The sequence below is a fragment of the Lycorma delicatula genome, chromosome 4, assembly GCF_047948215.1.
Source record: "Lycorma delicatula isolate Av1 chromosome 4, ASM4794821v1, whole genome shotgun sequence".
Classification (NCBI taxonomy): domain Eukaryota; kingdom Metazoa; phylum Arthropoda; class Insecta; order Hemiptera; family Fulgoridae; genus Lycorma; species Lycorma delicatula.
Window position 1 is genome coordinate 77,544,915 of NC_134458.1, and position 27,033 is coordinate 77,571,947.

General features: G+C 28.2%; 1 protein-coding gene across 4 annotated transcripts in view; it reads right to left on the reverse strand.

The window, feature by feature from the left end:
- Wdr62 (WD repeat domain 62) overlaps positions 1–27,033 on the reverse strand; it is a 315,495-nt gene that overhangs the window by 35,826 nt on the left and 252,636 nt on the right. For 3 of the 4 annotated variants that reach the window (XM_075363396.1, XM_075363395.1, XM_075363397.1), the window contains exons 17-22: positions 25,721–25,836; positions 18,006–18,083; positions 8,396–8,509; positions 3,186–3,301; positions 1,974–2,162; positions 846–949 (exon numbers count right to left, since the gene is read on the reverse strand). In XM_075363396.1, coding sequence (XP_075219511.1) covers positions 846–949; positions 1,974–2,162; positions 3,186–3,301; positions 8,396–8,509; positions 18,006–18,083; positions 25,721–25,836 — 717 coding nt within the window. The remainder of the gene's footprint in view (positions 1–845; positions 950–1,973; positions 2,163–3,185; positions 3,302–8,395; positions 8,510–18,005; positions 18,084–25,720; positions 25,837–27,033) is intronic. The other variant, XM_075363398.1, reaches the window with a different exon arrangement.

Genomic DNA, 27,033 nt, shown 5'->3' on the forward strand with positions numbered 1-27,033 from the left:
ATCAACACCAATTCTAAATATGTTATTATCACATTTTAAAAGAAATTATACAGATTAGAGTCCATAAATTATTGCAATAAGTTATTTAAAAAAGGTAGGGCAAAACATGTAGCCATTCTGTTCTTTATATACTAAAAAAAAATGACAAAGGTTGTTACAGTATTTCTCATTTATACAAGCAATACAGTTCTCTAGGCAGCAGTATATTTTTTTAAGTAGGTATTATAAGTCTATCCCATTAAATGTCCTAATTATTTCTGTTTAATAAGATAATAAGACAAAAGAAACATGAAATGTATTTATTTACATCCATTAATACTGGTCTGAAGGGCCTTTTCTGTTTTCCCCCACAATGGTTATTTTTACACTATGTATTAGTAATTGCTCATGTTTAAACTAATTGATCATGTTTAAACATGTATGGTTATTTAGTACAACATTGCACAATATTATTAGACATCAGTGTCACTGCCTGTAATCAATCTGTGTTGATTTTATTCAAACATGGATCTTATGTACTTGAAAGAGGTCCAATATAAACATTATAACCTACACTTGCTAGTCAAGGTTAATGAGCAAAGTGAGCATAGATTAAGTTTGGTTAGATTATATTTGTAATTTCTTGGGTTTAAACATGAGCAATTACTAATATGTAACAAGTAACATAAAAAAAAAAAAAACATTGTGAGGAAAAACAGAAAAGGCCCAGTCTGAATACAAATTATTTTCTAAAACAAAGATGCTGGTATTTTGTGGATAAAACAAGGAAGAAAGGTAGTGGAAAAAAGTGAAAATGAATTAAAGTAACAAATATAAAATTGATATGACAGAAGAATATTAACAACCTGAATTAGAAATAGGCTCCTTATCCATCTCTGGTCCACTAAGCGACTCAAATGTGTTCTTCAAAAACTTTTCTCTATGACTGAACAAATCCAATGTCTCTGAACTACAAAAATAAAATTAAAAAAAAATAATAATAATAAAATTTATGAAGTTGAATTATAATTAAAGATATTTCATATGATTGGTAGATGTTACAATTAAAATGTAAAACCATGATTCTATAGCAAAATATGCATTAAGGAAATTATTTTATTTAAAAAAAAATAAAATAAGATAAAAAACACTAAATGATTCACCAGATTAACCCAGAATTTTACACTTTTAATTCATTTAACATAAATTGGTAATGTATTTTCTATTGTTTGTAGCCATTATGTATCAAAACAGACTTACTTTTTTCAAGCCAGAAAACTATTTTCATGTTGTGTAGCAAGATACTTTGGCCAAAGGGCCTTTCTATACTTCCACAATAATGAATTACTTAAACAGCTACAACTGATCCTCTGACCAGTTTATTTAAAGTAAAATTAAAGCACTTCCATTAAATTTTAGTCAAGTAACATAATATTTACATGTTTAGTAATTTATAATAATTTAAATATCTCATTTTTATTACTATTCACTTTATTAGTGTTTTTTACTTACAGTTTTGTATTTTACTTTCATCACAAGGTAATAAGTACCACAACAACAGAATAATGTAACGACTAGGAATTTTCTTTGCCTATTATAGATTATAACATGTTGCAATCAAGAAATAAGGAATTACGTATAAAGAAAGAAGGAAGAACTGTCTACATACATGTAATACATATTATTACATTAACAGATCAGAATTTAGTAAAATAGCTTGTTATATTTAACAAAGTAACAACATAACATAAATAAGTAACAATTTAGTATATTCTTTCTGCTCTTTTTCTGATCTTCTACTCTTATCATAATGACCTAACATTAGACAGATTTTCTTTCTTTTCTATACTTACGACCTATGTTCTTGTACTTCTAATGACCTACAAATTTCACACTGTAATTTATTTTTTTTCAGCCTGTCTTTTAAGATTAAGAGCTAAAATTGGTTATTTAGTTGTAAAAAGACTTGTCATTTTGTAAGTGAAAAATATTACCTAGCAGATAAAGAGGCAGCAACACCAATATTATGTTCTCCAGTTGGGGTAGAAACAGTTTCATCTTCTTCACTTTCTTGACTTCCAGAAACAGACTGAGACTGTGATGTTTCACCTACAGTTAAATGCTTTGAACTGCGCTGAGATCTTCTTAATTCTTCTACATCCATTGCATTTACAGTATAATCACTGTAAGAAACAAAAATAAATCAATAAATCTTATTTAACTTATCAAACGATAAATAAAATAAAATAAAGAAAACCCAATTTACATAACCAAGTAAAAAGAGAGTATTTCAATAAATCATTACAATTCATAAAAACAGAGATATATCTAAGCTAAACCCTTTACATGAGTTATGTTTTAAATAAACCATGTTTCATTAATATATTTAAGGAAATTATTAGTAAAAGAATTACACTATTTTAACGAATGGAAAAATCTGAAGTTCGAATTTTTAAGCCAACAATTCATAGTGCCAGATAGATAATACTAAACCCAGTGTTATTTAATATAGATCATATGTGGGAACTAGTCAATTAAACTTTGCTTTGACTGTACATTTATTTTTTTCTTCACATTATTTTCAAGATGTTAATCTGTAATACGTTCCAGACATTACAGAACCCATCAGGATGTATGGTTTAAAGATCCAATGAAACTATCAGATAATACATCTATACAATGTAAGTAGCAAAGAATTAAACTACTGGGGTACACACAAATAAGATATTTACAATAAATTCAGTACAGAAGCGTATCCATAATTTTTTAAGAATTCTTTACTCGGTTAAGTCATGAAAAAGAATACAGCTTCTTCCATCAAGACAGAGCAACATATCAGAAATTAAACGATTCACTAGCGTGCATTCATGCAGCTTTTAAAGAAGAACGAACTGTGAATAGAGGGTGGTGACTTTCACATTTCCTAGATTTGTCTAGTTGCAATTTTTTTCTTTGGGGCTATTTGAAGGTTAGAATTTATGAATCAAATCCCCACACTATAGATAAACTGAAGGTGAACATTCAACTGACAGCATTGACAACATTTGTGTCAAATGATTCTCAATATGATCACTCGAGCAGAAAGTGCATCAATCCGCAGAGCATTCACTTTGAACAGAAAAAATAGGAAATATTAAAACAATAAATTCACCTAAAATAATTAATAAAAAAGACAATCTACAACATTCACTACAATAATGACAAACCTGTTTGTGTCTTCATGAGCAGGATAATAGATCAGTCTTTGTCGTGGTTCAGGTTCTGTTGAATCACCTTCTGAATAGTCCTCAACATCACCATCATGCTCAGTACTCTCTACATCCTATGTTATACAAAAAATATCATTCATAAACAATTGTCCACAGATTTAAATATGACTTAACACAATAATGCTACAATGAAATGTAATAAACCTAATGACAAATGTGTAAGAAACAAGTTTCTACTGATAATAAATTTTAGCATACATTTAAATGCAATTTCAGTAGCAGATCAGAAACTATGCTGTCCATATCAGCAGAACAGTCATACTTAAGGAGATTGTTCCATTATATAACTTTAACCCCTTAGTACAAGAAAGCTGTACATGGTGCTCCTGTTATGGCTGTTTTAATATTGAAAACCATATATGATTCTGATTTGTTTATTAATTTTAAACTGCGCATTGCTTTTCTATATTGCTAAATAAGAATAATAAACATATACTAACTTTATGAGAAAAGAACAAGTTCTGTGTAATATGTTTCACTGTATGTGTGATAAGACAGCAAATATCCTGGGGGAAACAACATGTCAACGATAAGAAGTATGTTATTCACATGTTACAACAGGCAGAAGTAAATTAATTTTTTTTTCAAATAAATTTTTTTTTTTTCGTCTGAGTGAATATGTTATAAGATTTAATGTGACAATACAACCACAGATATGATAATAAATGACCAATTATATAATACAAATACATTTCAGTTAAAACTAAATTAATTATTTCAATATTTTTTCTTAAAACAACCTGTATGTTAGTTAAGGGAAGTAATTTCTTCTAATTAAAAAGAAAATTATGACAGATTTGAATGGTCTTGTTACTTAGTAGTAAGTTTTCCACTTAGTAAAAAAAAAATGTTTGTAATTCCAACAAAAATCATAAAAAAATTTACACTAAATTATTCATTAAAATGTTTATTTTAAAAAGATATTAATACTATTTACAAATATGACACCAGAAAAAATTTATAAAGTATATGTAAAATACATTTTAAAAAAACAAACATAAATATTAAAGATTACGGAATAAGTTTCTTCATATTTCATGCAAAAGTTAAATAAGTTTTTTTTCTCTATATGTCTAATGAAGTTTATTAAACCAAATATCCTGTTATTCTGTTTTGATCAACCACCTTTTGTCATTTTTTAGGTCATAATCCCATCACTGTAGAATTTCTGTGTTTTCTGAACAAAGAACTGTGATAAGTGATTTTGCAAGCCACTTTTGAAGTCAATTTTATATCACTAAAAGAGTTCTATATAAACTGAAACAAATGGTAATCTGATAATGCAAGATGAAGTGTATATGGTGAATACATCAAAACTTTCAGGTCAAGCGTTCTAAATTTTCACCAAGTCGCCAAAGATGTGTGGGGGTCTGGCGTTATCGTAATGGAAGATGACACTTTCCTACTGATTCTATTCGGTTTATCTTGAAGGCTTGGCATAATCTTTCTAGTTGTTGATAGTAGAAGTTAGAATAAATCTTTTGGCCAGGCGGCGGCAACTCATACTGAACAATCTTTTATGACCCCCATCACACACACACAGCATCACTTTTCTTGGTATCAATACTGACTTTGCCACTGTATGCAGAGCTTCACCTTTCACTGACCATCATATTATTTTAAAATAACCATACATTATTGTCAAATATGATCCATTTTTCATCACCCATAATTAACTGTTTAAAAAATGGTTTGACTTCGTTCCATTTTAGCATCGATTCACATATGGAAATTTGATCCATTACATTTTTCTTTGTTAACTCCTGTGTTTTTTTTCTTGCAACTACTCCTTTTCAAATGGTTTAAAGCTGTTAATTTAACTGTGGTTAATTTTTAGTTTGTTACTGATACCATGATTGCTAATGTGCTGGTCTTGCTCAATTTTTTCATGATTTCATTGACTTTTCAGTCACTGTGATCAGAGCGAGGTGCATCATTGACATCAAAATTTTCAGAATAAAAACACTTGAACCAGCAAAGTGCTATGTACATACTGATATTGCATCATGTCCATAAATATCACAAATTTTTTTTAGTAGCCTGAGTTGGAATCTTCCTATTTTATAATAAAATTTTGATGTTATAGAATTTTTTCATTTTCTCTCATGTCCAAGATGAAATAACTTTTAAACAAGTAAACTAATATACAATAACCTTTATAAAAATAATTGTTGATATTTCACCTTTCATAAAAATGCAAGTGTTTAGATTAATATTACCAGAGTTATGTGATCCTAAAGCCATCTACAGGAAGAATACGAAAAAACCTTTTCCCCAATCCAATAAATAGCCAGTTCAATTCAGTTATCATTAATAAAGACTTCTTAATACACAATATTTTTAACAACTTTTCTTAATGATTATTGGGGAAAGTGGAAAACATGCAATGAAGTCAATGTCAACTGCACAGCAGAAAAAACAACTGGTACGGAGGGAGTGAAAAACATCTTCATAATTACAAAAATTCGTAAAAGAATAAAAAAAAAAAAAAATGACCTGATGCCTTATTTTAATCTTAGAAGAAACCATTGTCAAATAATTTGCTGCCTTGGTTTAATACGTTAGTTGGGTTAAAATTATTTTAAGTATCATTTTACTCGCTGGTTCATTGAAATAAATAATAGTCTTTATTATTTTATATTGTAAATTAATTTTAGTATAATATTTGAACTTGTAATAACATTATATATACCAATATTGTTTCCTACAAAATATAAATCTGGTTTTACTAAATTAAATGTTTATCCCTTGAAATTTTGTGCTTACATACTTCTTGGACAAATAAATAACAAAGAAATTGAACCTAACGAGATGCAACTACTATTAAGTTTTAAAAATAGCTAATAAAAAAGTTTTTATAACTTTCTTTGCATTAATTTTCATAACCAGAAATTTTTGTTAAAATAGATCTGAGTATCGCAAAATACCTATTTACGGAAAAATTCCCATATTTTAGATTTTGTTATAAATGTTTCTGGGAAAAGTTGCTGAAGATTTTATGTGGCTTAATATTTATATAATTATTATTATTGTAAAATGCATTCTGGATGAATACTATAGAAATCTATTTTTTGTCAGAGGAGGTCTGGATCCCCTGAAAAAATTTTTATTTAAAAATGAAGCATTGATTTTAGGGAAACTGTTTCTATAAGAAGGTCAGATCACTAAAATTACAACATCCTTGAAATGGTGAAAAAATATAATTTTAGTTGATGTGATTTCTTTATCCACTCAAACAAAAGTCAAATATGTGTGAGAGTTTGTGTATGTATCCACATACATAAGAATTCTTTTAGAATTGATTTAATGAGTTTTATTTTGAACAGGTTGTTAGTATGAATTTGACAATATAACAATACAATACAAAGTCATTCTGACTGAAAGAGTTTCCAAAGATAATTAGAAAAAAATATAAAACAATAAAGTACTCTATATAAAAATAAGCAAACTGAAGTTTTATTAATACTGTATAAATTATTTTGAGAAGTGCGATTTTAAAATGTAACATTAAAAAAAAAATATATATATATAGAGAGAGAGAGAGAGAGAGAGAGAGACAGTATTCAGGCTAAAGGTATCCAAAAGTAACAGCATATATTATTAGAACTCACCAAGTTTTAATGTAAGTTAGTCAAGTTCATTGTATACATCTTTTGTAGTTCACCAGATTTCTAGATGATAATTACCTCTTGTCAGGTGTTAAGAAGCATATGTAGCATTATTAGACCAACAGCTTTAACAATTTTCTGTTTTAAATCAACCAATTCTCAAACTTTTCTTTGGTATGTATAATTTTTAATAAATCCCCATGCAAACAAGTCCAAAGAAGAGATATCTGGAGATCTAGGTGGCGAGGTTCAACTGCAACATCTGGGAAAAATATTTCACGACACAGCAACATTTTGATGAAAGTGTTAAAGGTGGAGCACCATTTTGTTTGAAACTGAAGACTACAGGAATCTGAGGAACAGCAAAGTTCCTCAGCATGTTGAGGTACATGTGTCCTGTCACAGTGGGCTAAATGAAAAAAAGGCACTGATGACACCATTTTTTGCAGCCCTAACCAGGTCCCTTTCATTTTCTATTATTTTATGGGGGTTTTAGTACCCCAAATTCGATGACTGTGTCTGTTAACTTTCCCGCACGTGTGAAAGGTTGCCTCATCACTAAATAACAATATATCAAAATAATTAGGATTGTTTTCTACATGGTGCATTATCTCTGCAGCAAACTGATATTGTAGGCAGCGATCATCTGTTTTAATTTGATGGAGTTGTAATTGTATGCTTGTAAACAGAGCTGAATATAAATGTGTTGTGAACAGTGGAATGAGGAATTTGCAGTTTGTAACTAGTCTCCCTAATTGACTTTCCAGGACTGGCAGTGAATGTATTGTGAACACGATCTACAGTCTCATCACTAACTGAAACCTTTGGATGATTCCCAGATTGTGAAACCAAGCTTCCAGTCTCTCTTACAGTTGTATCCCACAGATGAATTAGACTTGAATGTAGGAGGACGATATTACATTCAATTTATATACACCGTTGAACATACGTAACTGTGATTGAAATTCTGCTAACCAAATCACACACACTGAACTTTCTCTTGCAGGGTCCACACCTTGACTGACTACAATGTGAGCCAGTCAGCTTGCCTGTGCATGCGTATTCCACTGACCTTGAGTATACAAAACAAATCTTGGAGATATTTCCTGTCGATTAAACCTATGTTTATGAGATTACAACAACTAATTTTCCAAACGTAAGCCATTACTTTTAGATACCTTTAGCCCTGACACCCTTATATATATAATATATTTCATAAATATAAATTTTTCATTTTTTTAATGTAGAAAAAATGAACAGTCTAAATAATAATAAATCAAAATTATGATAGGAACTTTCTTTACAATGGTCTATTAAAATAAATATGTTGTTTGGGTAAACTTGGGAGTCTTCAATAATTCCTTATGATTCTTTTTGATAAGGGAAAACAAGTTTTTGAACTTTTTAAAAACGGGGACTAAAGACTCAAGATAAATTTCCTATCATTCAAACTCACAATTCATTGTGTAATTTTTTAAAAACATAATGATAAGTAAATATATTTTAACTAAATATTTTAAAAAATCACAAATTTCTAACCTCATATTTGAAACTTCCTAAAGAACTGTCATCAGTGTGATGCCTATTCCTCTGCAGATGATGCAGTTCTGAAATATCTGATCCCCTAGTCATAGTAACCTTCCCTCCAAACACCTATAAAATAATACAGTAGTAATTGAAAAAAAATTCATAAAGATATCACAAAACTGATTTTTAAAAAAAATCTAAATAAGTATACATTTATTAATTTATCAAATCATAAACTGTGTGATTACCTCACCGATTGAAACCATGGTCACCAGTAGCCACTCTAGTTCAAATTTTGAAACAAAACTTTGAATACCGAAGGTTGTATGGTTCCCATAAATACATTTATGCTACATGTGATTATGTTTTATAACTTTTAAAGAAATATTTCTATGAATAAAAATTAAATGATTTCATTCTGTTTTATATTTTACTAATATGTGGAACTGAAATTTGTGGAACTTTTTAATGATAGTTTACAACATATTATACTTTATTAAGGTAGTTTAATGATGATATTGAATTAATAAAAGAAAATGAAAGACAGGTGCAAAACTTAATCTGAAGTTCCATAAAATGCAGTAAGCAGAGAGCAAGGCATATATTACACAACAAAACCACACACATGCGTAAGTGGTTTTGACATAGTCTCCAAGTCAAAAACATATTATGATCATAAGATAAATATTAAACTAAAAAACTACAAGCAGTATATTATTACAAGTAAGTACTCTAATATATAACCTTACAGCTATGAAACTTCAGCTGAGATGCATATTATACAAGACTTGATATATAGGTAAGATAATAATAGTAAGATGGAAGATGTAAAAAAGTACAGAGAAAAACAAACAGCTGTGTTGACAAGGAAATAAAGAGTTAAAAGTGACAATATAAATAAATCCAAGGTGAAGATTTGGAGGTGGTGAGAAGGTTTAAATAACTGAGTATGATAAAGAAGAAGATAAAAAAATGTGTGCATGAAATTAATTTAGCAGGTACATCTAACAGAATGAATTCATTCAAGGACAAAGAACTAAGTATGAAATAAAAATTAATTATTTAACGCAAAGAAGTTCTGAATGAACCATAATTTTTATAGATAATGTATGAGGTAGAAATATAATCACAGATGATATATAAAAGATATATATATATATAAATACAAGGATATGAATTTTTTAAAAAAGCATTCAATGAAAAATAAAAAGACTTGGCTAATGAATAAAGATATCAAAGAGAGAGTCGGATTTGGAAACTTTAGCGATGTACTGAACAGAATAGATAAAGACAGTTTTTAACAATTAATTGGAATGAAGTAAGGAGATAACTAAAAATATCTTTAACTTAGAAATCATAAAAAAGGGACCAAATCTGTGTTTATATGCATATATACACACACACACCTCGTTCTTATATATCTATATATTTGGATCTAAAACAAATAGATCCTTTAAAACCAGATTTCTTAAACATCATAAAAAATTATAAAAATAATAAATTAGGTTTATCTAATAAGGCAGACCATCTAATAAACAATCAACATTTTATTTCTGATATTAACACAACTAGAAAAATTAAAAATGAATAAAGATGATGTAAATTAAGTATATCTGAAAAATATATATAAATACAAAAAAAATTTCATTTTGATGTCAGGTAGTGTTTGAGGGAGACAGTCTTATAAAAAGTGCAACAGGTAGAGTCACTCAAATTTATACGCAATTTTCATTATTTTAGTATTTTTATTTTTAAGTTTTTATTATGTAATAACAAAATTATTTCAATCATGACTGAGGATGCTGGATCCCGTGAAAGTATTTTCATGAAAAATTAAGGTAGATGTGTCTTATCTCAATATTCTGCACTAGGTGGTTATTAAATATAAATAAATTAATATATAACAGATACCAGAGGATATGATTTAAGTAAGGTTTTTGAGGATGAGGGAGGTTTATAAGTTGACAGCCTAACCCAATTAACTGAGAAATATGAGAAAAGGACTTATTACTCTGTTTTGATTTTCAAATATTAGCCCACAATTTTCAAACTAACAGGCAAAATGTGTGTATAATTGTTTCATAGGGTTTTTTCAATGAATATCTGAACTCAGATGACACAGATTATTAATATGACTTTATGAAAAAGGTATTTTGGTGTTTGTGAGACAACCAAAAGTATATTAATATAAATTGCTTAAATTTTAGTAGTTCTGTTGTATATTACAAAAATTTCAGAAAACAGACATTAAATTCTACAGAATTCAAAAAAAGCAATAACTCTGTTTTTTCACAATGAATTATAGCTATGATTTATCACTTCTGAAAGGAATCGAAGAATAAATAAAACAGAAATATACCTACATTTAATATAAAGATATTCTTGATAGAATACCTTCCTAGAATTATTAACATTGTCTTTCTTTTGTATTCTAGAAAGGTATTCTTGAACACAGAATGTGAATGTATTACTAGTTCAGATCAGCAGAATCTTGCATCTACTATGAATGTACAGAAGAAAGATGTAATATGTATGTAGAAAGAATGAGTGACAAAGGGGCCTGAAATTGTCAAAAATATAAAAAATTCTAAATAAAAAAATAAAATAAAAGAATTCTAAAACTCCTCCAGAAGATGTTAGAATCTAATCTAAACAGCTGAAAAAACCATTACAATAGTTTAACAACAAGAAACCTACTACTTCTGCAACTCCTTCAATTTTAATAATAGGTACTTGCCTAATATAATGGTGTCATCATAGTTTTTCTCTGGTTCTTTGTTCAATATATTACTTGTAATTAACACTTCTATTTCTTAATGAATTAAAAATTTATCTTATTTAGAGTGAAATTAATAAATAAACAACTGAATAAACATTTTTTTAATTTTAGTATTTCGCGTAGGCTTTAATCTCTTTGCTTGCAATAATTAGATAATGAAGTTCAACTCCTGGTTCCAATTAAAAAAATACAGCTTACATTGATTATGGACATCTTTAACTTTTGATTACTGTACTAAAGAATTAAATTAAACAAGAGAGATGTATTTACTTTATTTTGTAGAATAAGACAAGTTACGGTAACCTTTGAGAAATAATAATATTAATATTTTTGCTCTCAAAAAAACTGGCTGAAGATTATAATGAAATGACAGGTGGAACTGTTGTGTAAGACAAATACAAACATACACATTTTTTAAATCACAGTAAGAAATAAAATAAATAATATATCTATATATACAAAAACAGGTGTCCCACGAAGAAATGGGGAAACTTTCAGGCCATGTTCTAGTGGTGAAAATAATGAAAAAAAAACAAAAAAAACATATGAACATAGGTCTGGAAATGCTTCTTTTTTTCGAGTTACGGCTAGTGAAAGATTTTCACTTGGAAATCAGCTCTTCTAATAAAACAATATTTTACATGTAAAATACATACGTGTTTGTACATACGTGCTTGTGCTGTGTACAATGTGAAGTAGGGAATTTTGAATAATTATTGTAACTGAGGTTTGTTATTCTGTTACAGTTACCATTTCATGTATTTTGTTTTGCTATATTAAGAATAATGTTTAATAAGTACAGAAAGAATAATACAATTTTGTCTGTTTTGCTTCAATAGAAAACCAATTTTTAAAAGTTTTTATTTACTTTTATTGGTATTTACATTAATTCTCACAAAATTAAATTCTCTACAAATTTTGTTATTAAATCTTCTGCATTTATTGATCATTTAACAAAGCTATTGTAATACAAACTTAAAAAATCCCTCTCAGCACGCCAGAAGGTGGAGGTAGATTTCACAGGTGCTAAGTAGGGGATAAAAAAGATTTCCACCTTAAAGTTAAGAAAAACTTCAAATTTACTTAATACAACAAATGCATGTGAAAAAAGTTTCACATGTTTAGCATACAAGCCCCATCTTCTTACAATTTCAGCAACATTTTGGTCATCCAAACTCAATACAACAATGGATGCATGTGAAAAAAAGTTTCACGTATTTAGCATACAAGCCCATCTTCTTACAATTTCAGCAAAATTTCGGTCATCCCTTGCCATAAGAGTTGGTCATATCAAATTTGTTTCAGACATAAGTTTTAGGTAATGTTTAGAGGACTAACGAACACTTTAAACCGATTCGATACTATGCCTATTAAAGGAGGTAAGATTTTTTTGTCTTCAAAAGCCCATCTTTTCCACCCCCTGGGCCAATGGTCCGTGATATCAAAAAACTTTTCTTAGATAAGTTTTAGGCCCTTAGCCAAAGAATAGTAGGAACTTTAAACAAATTCGATATTTACTTAATAAGAAAGTTATAGCAATATTTTGTTTTTTGAAAAAGTCCCCCATGGTCTGATTTTGCCCATTAATGAACTCAATCAAGATTTTGGGTCGATATATTTTATGTATCAATTTGAAAGTGACTGACGCATTATCATGTCCACAAGAAAGTGAAATATATATAAACTTTTGAACTGACGGTGGTTTGGGGTCTGAGGGATGTGAAACGTGAAGATATGTCAAAATTTTCCAGAAGTCGAATCATGGTACCCATTACAGTGGTAGCTTCTTATGAAATCTACCTAAAAAAACTTGTTTTTCAGCAGCTAATTTTATTTTACGTCAGATATCTTAAAAACTACTGGAGTTACAGTTCTGGGACCTGTTTTATTCTCTTTCCGAGCTCAAATTACATAAGAAACTACCAATGTTATGCCTTAATTTGTGTCCCAAAAATTACAGTAGGGCTTAATTTTATTAGAAGAGCTTAAATCTAGGCGATATCTTTTGCTACCCATAACTTGAAAACAAAGTGTTTCCAGCAATGTGTTGACCTATGTTTACGTAAACTTTTTCATTATTTTCATCAGTAGAACATGTCCTGAAAGTTTTCCCATTTCTTTGTGGGACAAGCTGTTTATATAATATATATATATATATATAGATTAGAATTATCTACTTTAAGTATCAGTAACTCATTGCTATAGAATCTTCAAGTACAATAATGAAAAACTGGTTATTATCTCAGTTGGTTAACAAAAATTAAGTGAAATAAGTTCAAATCCATACTTACAGTATTCATGAAATTGACAATAAGGTTACACACAAAAGAAGAGAAAAAGCAATAAATCAGTCAAACGACACAAGTACACCATACAACAAGCAAAGTTAGCCAATATAATTCACGACACATTTAAGCACAAAACTCATCAAGTAGTTTGTGTTGAAAACACAATCGTTTTTAAAAAATGTTCTACAACAAAAACTAATATAAAGTTATTTAATCAGCTCATTCGAACTGTTATGTAATATTACAATAAGAAAACAATATTGAATTTTATTTTACAGTACTGAAAGAGTATGCAATAAGTAATTATGTCATCAAGAAGCCATTTTGTACATATATTGAGTCTTTTACAGATTAAATCAACCCAAAAAATGTTGGTTCAATATAGCAGAAAGTTTCACATAACCATATACTGTACAGAGACTTTTAAAACTAATAACAAGCTATCTGAATAGTAAACAAAAAGAATGCCTAGGTAAGGTAGTAATCTTATATATCCTGATAATTCTGTAATAACTCAGGAAGTAGCATCATCCTGGGAAATGAAATGTGTGAAGTAAAGATAATATAACAATGGCTAATGCAAAACTTAGTAATTGTTTCTGAAAAAGGAGAAATAAACTTTAATTACTTATGATAAGAGCACCCTAAAATAATCATAACAGAAAACATAATTTAAAAAATATCTCATTCAAAAATTATTATGTTGTTTTCCATGACTGTAGGCAGGGAAATTAAACAAGATTATTAATCTGACGATAATGTGAACTAAATTTAAACAGTAATAACATTTTTAACAATACTTGTAATCTTCATCAAAGACATTGCTGCTGTTCCACTTAAGATACAGGCATAGTTATTGCTATAAATTCTTTCTTGAATTCAGTAAGCACATATTTTGGAATACAGCAATGCTAAATTATCGAAGAATACTTGAAATCACAAAAATATTGAAAATGATTTAATTATAACTCAAAATTGAAGTAATAAAAAATATAAATGAAATGACACGTAACTTTGCCAACAACTAGAAGACAATTAATTAGAAGGGAAAGAATCATTAATTATTTAAGTATTATTAACTTTTATATTGAATATGAAAACAGTTTCAGGTAAATAAAATTAAGAGACATGAAAGAATGATAGATATTTTTAGAAAAATTTTATAAATAAGATGTATGAAAAGCTGAAAGAAAATACAAGATTAAAACTTGTACAAAATTAAAAAGGAGATAGATAGTTTTAAAAAACTGTAAAATTCTATATAAAAAAAATTAGTGTTAAAGATACATGTGAACATGTCACAGTGATATTAAAAATATGTATGGGTCACAAGAAAGAGATGATAAACTAAGTTTTGTACAATCTGCTAGTTTCATAACACCTGAAATCGTTCAGATAACACCATCCTGGAAATAGAAGTTTGTAAAGTGTGGTAAATTGTTAGCAGTCAAAGCCATGATGAGTCATTTCCCATAGACTACTGAAGTAAAATATACTAACCGACTAGAAAGTAAAAAGTAAAATTCCATACGGCATTAGAAAAGAACAAACAGATCACTTGAATCACTTTGCAACTTGCCTGCAGTTGTCAAACAGTTTAGTTTTCTTTTATTTAGCTCTATCAGTTTAAGTTGTAATTTTTTTTTTTGTAATAATCTAAAAGAAAAAATTCATAAACAAACTAATAAAAGTTCTAAGGAGGCCCATGGATGCAATAAAATTTTGATGAAGTTTTTACTGTAATTTCGAATATTGTTCACAACCGGTTTACACATTTCAATGTGCCTTTGAACCAATCTGCAAATGAAAAACAACCAGGTGTCGTAGTGATTTTAAACACGAATGAAAAATCATCAATCTGAATAAAATCTTTCACTTAAAATAGACAAGAATTAGAACTTTCCACATGGTTCAGTTAATTATACATTAACACATAAGTTAAACAAACAGTAAATGAATAAAACACTGGAAGCACAGATAAAATTAAGGCAGAGAGTCTGAATGTTTTTCCTAGTAAACCAAACAAACACTGTCAATTTTGTTATGACTTGTGATTACAGCTAAATTAAAGTTACTTTCAAAATAAGATTATACCAAGAGAATGGCTATAATCCTGTGAAACATAATTAAGAATTGTCAAGAAAAATCACCCTCTAACCGCAAGGGAAGACTAGATTAGACATCAAAGTTTAACCGAGTATCTTCTTAACCCCTTGCATAAAAAATTCACTGACCAAAATCAATGTCATTTCAATAATTATTTTTAAGGAATATCTTTTCTAACTAATGCTTTTCTATTAACAAATAGATAATTTTTTCCGAACTAAATCTGCTATTTTCTGCTGTAAAATAAATAAAATTAAATTGGAATTGCCAAGAAAAACTTTCACAAGAATAGAATCTTATCATCCAGATAACATTACAGATAATTGAAACTAATAAATTAATAAGTAAAAAACCTTATAAGTAATAGATAATACAGCAATAAATGTAAAATAAATTAATACCCAGGAAAAACTTAATACAACCTCCACCAACAAATTACATGAGCGAAGTACGAGACAAATGCAAAGTATGAAGCAGGGCATCGATATAAGAGTGATGTGATTGCTAATGTTATTCCCTTAAAACATGATTAACAAGGAACTGATAGTTACACAACGCCATATAATACTTCAAATAAAAAAGAAAACATATAATGAAAACTGAAATGTAATATTTTAATATTATTTATCAATCATCCTTTCAAATTCAATGTAAAATTTTAACATTGAATTACAGACCAGCAAGGGGTTAAATAAATGAAAACACAAAATAAAACAAACTTACCAACAATATATATAAAAACTGAGTACTTTTATCTTACAACATTATCGTGTGATCTAAATATGATTAAAAATTATCTTAAGAAACATTAAAAAACAATATTAAAAATAAAAATGTCAACATAATTTTTTTCAAATAAAGGTCAAATCTAATCAGTAAATTAAATATGATAGTATAAGCTGAAAGTACTTAAAATTCTTATCTATTTTATTTTACATAAATTTTATTATTAATGCATGTTAACAGAGGTCATCTCTGATAAAAAATTTCATATGAAAATCATATTTTCTTTAATAAGGAAGGGACTATAGACATGAAGTTCATATCCAAAGGAACCATTAACTACAAATAATCAACACAATCTAGAGGAACATATATTAAAGCTATAGTATAGGAAAAACAGTTTTTATATTACATCAGAGCAATCTTCTGAATCAGACATTCCTTCTCATTTGGTGCTCACACTTATGTGTGATTTATAGTTAAATAAAAATCAAATTAAATGTTAAGGAAACTTGTTTTCTTAACATTTAAATAATAAAATTAAATTCAATTCAAGTGATGAAGCTACAACAAGGGGGTGCCTAAACAGGGTTGAAATTTCAGTAGCAGGAATACTGCAAGAACTATACAATAAAGGAAAATAAGTTAAATAATGTTAGGTTCATTTTTAACACTTTCAAAACCAATTTTACGCACCTGTTTTAATCCCCCAGACTGACGTTTTTCACCTTTTTTCAAAAAATCAAACCAAATTTACTTTTTAAATCTTTGTGTAACTTTTTTAGATTAAATTAAAGCCGAGAACTTGGTGTTTCTACTAAAATAATATTTAAAGCACCTTAGGTTTTATGTTTTACAAAATTATTTATTGAATAATGTCATGTTTTCCCTAGTTTGAAAAATTCTTACTTGAACTAGTAAGAGAAAAATTATATCATAAAATGTATCATATAAACCTAGCATAACATATATATTATAAAAATAAAATTATAAAACCAAAATTTCACACGCACAAAAAAAGGGTTTTATAGTGCTAGTGTATGCTACAAACTATAATATGTTGTCTTTAAAACTAACGTTTAGCCGCGGAGATTGATGGATTCCCACATAGAGAACAGCTCAATACATCGATTATAGAAAATTAAAAAAAATCATTAGAATTAAACAGAACTAGTAACTAGCGACACCAGTGGAAAGTGAATAAACTGTATCGGTTGATACTGAAGTTGATAATGAGTAGCATATGGGTAAATGTATTTAGAACAATAGAATTCCAGTACCACATCTCATCTGGTTGCCAAGTGATGGACTAAAAAATCGTGCCGTATATGTACATCAGTTGACTGGAAACACATTTTTTTTATTTATTTAAAATTCATAATACATTTGATTAAACTGTCCATAAATAATAAATCTGACAAAGAAACTACCCAGAAAGTTGCAATACTACACCGGTTTTTGTTGCTGAAGGTTTTATTAGCTCTTTACAATAATTAAAATAGTACTTGCAAAAAACGCCTACAGTAAAATTGGAACAAAAACACATTACTAATAAAAAATATAAAAAGGCAGTAAATACCAAAAGAAAATTACATCATATTACAGGCTTTTGTCTAAGATAACTACAAATAATAGTTAATATTGCAAAAAATCGACAACAAGTAAATGCGTGGACCATGCCAAAGATCCATTTTTACACAAAACACATGCATTACAATCTACATACTTGTTTAGTCGTTTCTCCATTGATGAGTTCTTGTAAACTGTCAGGGCAAGTCAAGAATTCATGCTGAGAACGATTAGTCTGGAATATATTTACAAAGTGGAGTTAATTAACAATTAAACTCTCATCGAATGAATATAAAAGAAAACCATAAAATATGAAATAAATTCATTAATTACATAAATAAAACAACTACATAGATTTTTAACAAACATTAATACACATTTACTAACAAGACATATTTTATACTTCAAAACACAAAAAGAAGAACTAACAAGGAAATAAAAGAAAGGGCTGAAAATTCTTAAGAGAATTATAGGGTTAATAAATGTAGACTGGATGGAAAGTAATATTTCATTTTTAAGAAATGATTTCAAATCAAGTAATAACTACCTTGTATCACTTGAATGCCTTCCTGAACATAAAAAGAAATGGTTAAATGTAGATTTTTAAAAATTCAAAAAAGAAAACATATTAATGATAAAATCATTAATTTTTTTCTCTTTAAAATTTTTATACAAATAAAAACATACTTTTTGTAATAAATAATCTTAACTTGATACTGATATTAACAATGAAGAAGAATGTATTCAGTTTATAAGCATTTAATCAAATTTTGAGATGTCATTTATAAACAAAAGTGCAATAAGATCAAATTAAAGAACTATAAGATATAATGAAAAAATTAAATATCAAAATATTTTTGTATTTCATTTAAATTTACTAAAGGTGTTCTGTGAAAAGCAGCCCTCGCTCATTTTGCACTGACTTTAAAAAATTGAATTCTACAATGAAATTTAATTAATAAAGTGAAAAACAGAATAAAAAAAGGACCTCCAGGGCACTGGCCATACGTGAATATAGATTATTAAGAAGGTGCTTCAACTACACAATGTTTTTAGTCTATTTTTGCATTTTCAAACTTTTTTGTAAATAAGGTTTTTACAGGGATAATGATAAAAGATAAGTTTATTAAATACCAACATAAGGTTAAGTATATAATAGTGAACTGATAAAGGCACGATGCTAAACAAAAGTAGGAGAACAATCTCAGCCAGTGAGAGACAGATTGGAAATAGTGTGTGATATTAGGAGTAGGTTGTATCATGAACAGAAGGGAGATCACATATTCAGTCTGCAGTAGCAGTGAGTTAACGATGGAAACTTCCCCTCCTCTGCACTTCTCTTTCACTCCTGACTAACAAAGATAGTGGTTAATATCATGAAACAGAGAATTTTATGAAGAATCATTATACATATTGTATTGTTCTAATAGTAAGATAACTGCAAAATTTCATAAAACATGGAAAATGCATCTGAAAATAACTATATCACACAAATAAGCTGATTAAGTGCCAAAGAGTCAAGTTAAAACTGGAGTTTGCTTTGCTCAACTAAACATTAATTTATACAATGTCTGCACAATAATATGTATACATAGAATATACAAATTTTTAAACGTATTTAAAAAAAAAAAAAAACAAAAGAATATTTGAAAGAGAATGATTAGAAAACCCACAGTATTTTAATTTTTGCTTTTTATATCAATCTTACACAGCAAGACTTTTTATTCAAAGTAGAGCAGTGAATGAAACTCCTGTAATCTAGAACTGTTTTCACCTGGATTGGGTTTAGGCTCTAAATTCTAACAAATTATGTTAATCTGAAATGATAAAAACAGAATATAGTTTGATTATTAATTTGTTTTAATTACTGAATAATAATAAGAAAATATGGCTGCCAATGTACTAAAGCATTAATTTACCTTATATTATTTTACAAATAATATAAATTTAACAATAAATAATATAAAATTAACATAATTTTAATATAATTGAAAATAGCTTAATGCAAAGATAGGAATAAAAGAAAACTATAAATGTTGTCAAATAATGAGTAAAAGAACTGATGGACTTAAAGAAAAACCTCCGCTGATATCGATGGGTATGAACATGCATGTATGAAGCATACAGATCCTTGAAATTTCGTCTGCCTGCTGCATAATAATTGGTAGATTTTTATATACGTTTTTGTATTATTCTGCACCTGGGTGCTATTTATATTAATACAGTGCACCGAAAAAATTCATAGAAAATAAGCAGTAGCATCTTGGAAATTAAAAGCAAATCAAGCACCAATCAGCAAAGTCAGTTTTATAAACTAGTTTCCATGATGACCAAAGATAAACAACACTGGGTGGAACTTCACTGCATATCCTTGGAATTAATTGGTGGCTACTGTCCACAATAGTAGATGTCCCTTGAAATTTATAAATAAGATACATATTTCATTTTATTTAGAACTAAAAAATTAAAGTTTTTATCATAAATTTAAAAAAATTCTGTAAATTATTTAAGAAATGAGATAAAAGCAATTTCTTTATTAAAAAAACTTAATTTGAGCATTTCTGAAATATAATACCTTAAACAAAACTGAATGAAAATATAAAAAATCCATATTAATATTACAAAAAAAATACTGTAATACTCTTTCAAGTCATTAATGGATTTTAATTGTTATATTAGATAAAAACAATCTTGTCAACATATCATAAACTGAATACATATTAAGAGTAGAAAAACATTAGCACAAGATTCCAATTTTAATCAGTACATGTTCTGAAATTATTGAAGGGAATTTTGAAAAATTGCAATAAACAAAAATTAAAATTTAAGTAAATATTATTTGGAAAATTTTACAAACTTATTAGCAGAAACCTAATTTTTTAATTTATTAGCAACTAATGAAGATACAAAAAAGCTAATAATATTTTAGCTGTACATAATTTTCATGACTAATAAAAACTCAATATAGTTAATTACAATTATAGCTTCCCAAGTACTATAGAGCAGTGATTCACAACCTTTTTTATGTTTGGAGTTGCTCCACAACTACAAAAATATAATATAATGAATATTTTGCAACCCCCCCCCCAACCATAACCCAATGAATCCTAATTAAAAATATTTAGCTGCGTTGAAATCGATGTGTATGAACATGCATGTATGACGCATTCAAATCCTTGAAATTTTGTCTGCCGCTGCATAATATTCGCTGTGAGGGCATTATGTTCAAACATACATATGATATACTTCAACATGTTGTGGTCTTAGCAGTATAAAAGAAGAGTAAAGGATTGCAGAATATCAGTTTAGTTATGCATCTGTTGCCTTTATTTAAGTTTTTAAAAGCGTAGTTTCAATGAAAACAATAATAATTAAGGTTTCAATTTTTTAATGTGCAGTCAAATGGTAGAAATGTTTTTTTTCAATTAGATTCTTATGCAAAATGTATAAAATTGTGAAAAAAAAATGAACCATCTACAGCTAAACTGATTGGTAAAAGGACAAGATTGTACAACGAAAGTTAATTAGAATATGGTTTTACCTCATTGGATAGAAAGCCATAGTGGGTTATTTGCTTTCAAATCATCTCCAATGAAAGTATGAAGCCATCAAAATTAATGGAAACTAAACAGCTGGATCATAAAAGCAAACCCTTGGAATTCTTTGAAAGAAAATTACATACTTTGAGAAATCAACAAGCTTCTGTTTGTAAATCAAGCCATACTGATAAAAGTATACTTGAAGCATCTTATATCTTAGCACTACGAGTAGTTAAGATATCCAAACTCCATACAAGCGCAGAAAATCTCATACTGCCTGTTCCAATTGATATGGTCAGTGTTTGAATAGGCAAAGAAGAGGCAAAAAAATTCCACTTTCTGACACAGTATCAAGGTAAATCGATGACATGGCTGCCAATATTCACAGACAATTGAGATCTTAATCAGATAATTGAGGAAGTGAGTTCAGGTTAATTTTTTAGTATTCAATTTGATGAATCAACAGATATGGCAAACATTTTTCACTTCTTATGTTTTGTGAGATATGAATGCGGTAGGGACAGATCAATCAAAGAAAATATGTTGTTTTGTAAATTAATACCTAATCATGCAACAGGACAATGTCTTTTTGATGTTTTTTATGAAGCTACTAAAAACTACAACATAGATTGGACAAAATATAGTGCTGTATGTAATGAAGGTGCAATAACAGGAAAGAACAATGGATTTCTGAAAAAACTAAAAGATTGTCTTATAACAAGAGCATTTCTTCATTCACAGACATGCTCTCACCACAAAAAATATACCAAAAAATCTCAAACAAATTCTTTGTAAAGCTGAAAAAGTGTTTAATTTTATTAAATGTCGACCATTAAAGGATAGGCTATTTGCTAAACTACATGATGAAATAGGCAAAAAGAAAAATCTCTTCTTTTCCATACAGAAGTCAGATGGTTATCGTGGGGAAAGTGTTAACCTGGTTATTGGAATTGTGAGTTGAATTAATAATATTTTTCCAGGATAAACAAATGCCATTCTCAATGTTTTTATGGAATAATGAGTATATGTTGCAGTTGGCTTACTTAGCAGATGTATTTTCGCATTTAAATGATTTGAATGTGAATTTACAAGGACGTGATAAAACATTTTATTCATGACAAAGTTCATAATGTCATTAAGAAGCTTGATATCTGGATTATTCACCTTCAAAGTACAAATTCTGATATGTTTCCACTCACTTCCAATTATACTGAGAAAAATTTGGATGAAGAAAACACTATTATTCACTACAGTTTGGATTGCAAGAAGATGCATTTGTGTGAACTAAAAATTCAGCTGGTGGAATATTTCCTAGAAAATAAAAATGATTTCTCAAAGAGATGAGTAATAAATAAATTTAGTGAAAATGCTGCTGCAGCTGCTAAGTTACCAGTTGAGATTCACGACCAGCTCTGCCAATAAAACATTACAGCTAAAATTCACATCTGAAGATTTAGTAACATTTTGGCATGCTTGTCAAAGTGAATATGGAAATTTATTCATAGAAGCATTGAAAATATTAATCCTTTTGCCAGGCCTGTGAAAAGCATTTTTCATCTGTGGATGTGTTAAAAACTAAATATAGGAATTGTCTGTTATCACTTGAAAACAATTTGCTTTTGTGCGTATCTTAACATAGATCCTAGTATGGAGAGACTTTTAAATGCAAAACATACGCAATCATCTCATTAATTTACTTTGTTTACATATGTACTCATAAATGTAAGTAAAATGTTTATAATAAATAATTTTTTTTATAGAATGATTTCATAGTTGTAAGTTAATGACATGCAAAGTTGTAAGTTAATTTCACGACTCCCCTTTCATATCATCGTGACACTCAGGTTGCTATAAATGCTGCTATAGAGATTTTCAATTTCTACTGATATGGACCAGCAAAAAAATTATTACGAATAACACATTTATGTAGGCTTAATTTTTCTTTAACAGTTTAATTCCCTTTAAAGGTTTAATCTTCCTTAACCCTTGGAAGATTGAGAAAAAGTGGATTATATAAAAAGAAACCTGGCTACTACACTTATTTCTGTATTAACTAATAGTTATTCTTCTGGCCTGTAAGTAATTTATACTATCATGATTATTTACGATTAGTATTGTATTTCTTTTTTTTTTATACGTTTCTGCTTCTGGCAGACATCTCTGAACACTTTCTTCACTGATCTCTCCATGTTTTCCTTGATCTCTATTACATTTTCCTTTATTTGGCCAACATAGATCTTCCCATTTACTATCTGTTACATTGATCGCTCCATCTGATAAATTGCCCAACCTCAGCTTTTTCTCACTCATTCAATTTTCCAATCTCTGCACTCCTATTCTCTTTTACTATCTCATTTCTTACGTGCTCCTTCTACCCATTAAAACTTACATTTCTGCTGCCATAAATTTATTCAACCCCCTTCTCACCCAAGTACTGCACTCAGCTCCATCTGTTAAAATTGGCCAGCAGTAGTATTTTAAAACCATCACATTTGCATTTCTTGGTATCTTCCACTTTCTGATCACAGTACTCATACAATAATATATTAAAAGTAATCCTTGCTATTTTAGTAACCTCATTTTCAATTTTTCCACTATAAATAATTTCTCTCTCTCTCTTTCTCTATTCATTTGAAACCCTTCACTGTCTTGTTATTGATCCTCATATGTCATCAACAACTTCTAAACATCTGTCAGTCCTAATTACAATACTCTTCTCTGTACACAACCTCATCACTATTTACTGAATTTTGTATCATTCGATTCTCAAATTTGGCTGCTTTACTAATCTTGTTCATTCTTTTCCAGATTATTATAATTTCTACATATTTGTCCATCATCACCTTACAGTCTGAAGCCAGTAACATTGTAATATGGAGTTAAGACTAGAAACCACACTGAATTCAAACACTTGTATGATTGATGCTCATCAAATTTTATTGATATTTTGCCTTTAAACACATAAATGTAAAAATAAAATTTTAAGCTAAAGAATAATTCAGTCAGAACCCAGAATTAAAAAAAAAGCTCTTACAAGTTCATGTTAACTATTAGATTGCAGCAGGCTGCACCACACACTGAACTGTAATGGTAATTTCAACAGAACTGATATTTCATACTTGTTAAAAAATCCTTGTACATCAACATAAATAAATAAGTAAAACCTTGTACATCAACATAAGTAACAAAGTAAACTAATCATCTGCAATGCAAGTCAAAATAGGATACGAATAGTGAATACATTAGGAACCATTTTTTAAAAACATAACTTTTTACTTGACCCTTTATAATCAAATTGAATTATTTTTGCTTATCTTGATTTTTATTAGTTGAACCTAATACAGAATATTCTTTTTGGATATTAATCTAATTCTATTAAACTTCCTAAAATTTTAAATCAAACTTAGTCTTTAGTGCAATTTTTCATGTTGTGACCATTATTAATTTTGTATTTATACATTTTTTATGCAGGTGTAGTGATGATTATCTGAAAGTCATTCACATAGGCTGTTAGTAACAGCCTAGAAAAGTACAGATAATTATTCCATAATCACTGACTGAAAACATGCTATCTATCCTTTAATAGCAGCTACTAGTAAAAAAATGATAGGTTGCTGGTCATACATACCTGCATACAACAATGCATTTAGTTTTTCTATGAGATTAAATTATTATAAACTTAAATAAGATACTTTTAGTTTTATTTTTCATCTGATCAAACTGTTTTTGATAATAAAAAATGTAATATTAACAACTTAGCTATGTTAGGAATGCAATTTTAAAAGCATTAAAAGAGCACGCAATAAAATAAAGCTTTTATATGACAAGTTACATTACAAAACAGTACTATAAAAAATAATTTAATTTTAATTAATTAAGCGACTGAAATGAATTCAGCAAAAGAAAGGATTTTATGAAGCGTTCTTTTGATAATAAAAATAAAATTTTTAATGACCAGTTACTTAATTCAAGAACAAAGCTACAAATGAAATTGTGAACCATGAATTATGAATGTTTTTTTTTTCATTTATTATACTACATAAACTACAACAATGTACCAAAAAAAGCAATACTCTATCTTTTTCACTGCCACTAAATTTTATGCTTAACACAAATCAAATTCTAATAACCCTATCTAACATTCAGGGGTTAAAAGACAAAAACAAGTAACTTTAAAATAAAATATATTTTTTCAAATTATTAACTTACCACTTTGTTAAAAAAAACTAACAATAAAACAAAATGATATAATATGATTACAAATTTTCACAACACATAATGTAAGAAAATTTTAATAAGATGCTATTCAATACAAAAATATAAAACTACTAACCTTCTTAGGAACAATAATAGTCTCTCGCCTTATTTCAGGGAAAAGTGACCTGCTTGTTTCAGTACCACTGTCTATTGAGCTATCTTCTTTTGAACCATCTGAATCCAGTCGTTTTTCTACAAAAAAACACAGATTTACATTTACTCAGATATATTACAACAGGCTCTCACTTACTTGGGATTTACAAGGCATAAGATAAACAAAAACATCAGTTATACTAGATTATATTTCTTTTCAACTCTCTTTAGTGATTAAGTAAAAAATACTATTTTGAAAATTAATCAAAACACCAGTATCTCTCAATATATTTTAATCACAAATAGCTAACATATGGCTCCATGGTTTCCACCTCATTAACCTAGTAGCAGTAAAACATTTATCTCAATCGAGTGTATAATTTAAAAATAATGCTTTTTCTTTTATTACTGGATCACTAATAGAAACTTCTAAATTTTTCTGGTGGATAAACCACAGCCAAAACACATCACTCAGAACCTCAAAAATAGTTTTCTTTAGCAATCACATCGAGAGGAAACCTGAATAGTAAAGCAATTAGGCTTAATCAATTGTTTTTCATTCTTTATTAATTGTTTCACCAACTCCTAAATCAACCGTAATTATTTTTTCATCACCATATTGCTTTTATCTAATCTTAATAATCCCTCCAATTTCTTATTAATGAAATCACAACACTTTATATTTCTCATTCAGATCTTTTCATAATTTTATATGTAATTTTTTTTGAAAAAAAGACATGAAAAAATTAATACGGTTGACAGTTGTAAAAATGCACCAATAAAGAAGAGTAAATTTGACAGAACTAATACTAAATGAACGTAAGATACTAAACAACAGAGTAAGATAACAGAATATATTTCCATTTTAAGATACATAATGCAATTATAGACAAAAAATTACAAAGGTATGGGGGTACATAATTTGCAGAGATTGTGAGTAGGCCTACCGGCTGACTGATAAAATAATATAAAGTGATTGCTTTATCTGGATTAATGAATCATAGATAACAGAAAGAACAGAAAATACAGATGTTTAAAAAATGAATAGTACACAGTTCACTTGAAAATTAAACTTATTTTCATAAAATAAGCGAGTAAATCACATGAAGTATTTTGTTACCTCTTTTCATTTCATATTACTGAAAGGAACAGTTAAAAAGTAAGGAGTTAGTTAAGTATAAGGTAACGCAGTCTACTATATAAAAGATAAAATAAAACTAATAAAACCTTGCAGTTTTTTCTGTACACCTATGTCAAAAGGATAAATCTGTTAAAGGATTAAACCTTTAACAGATT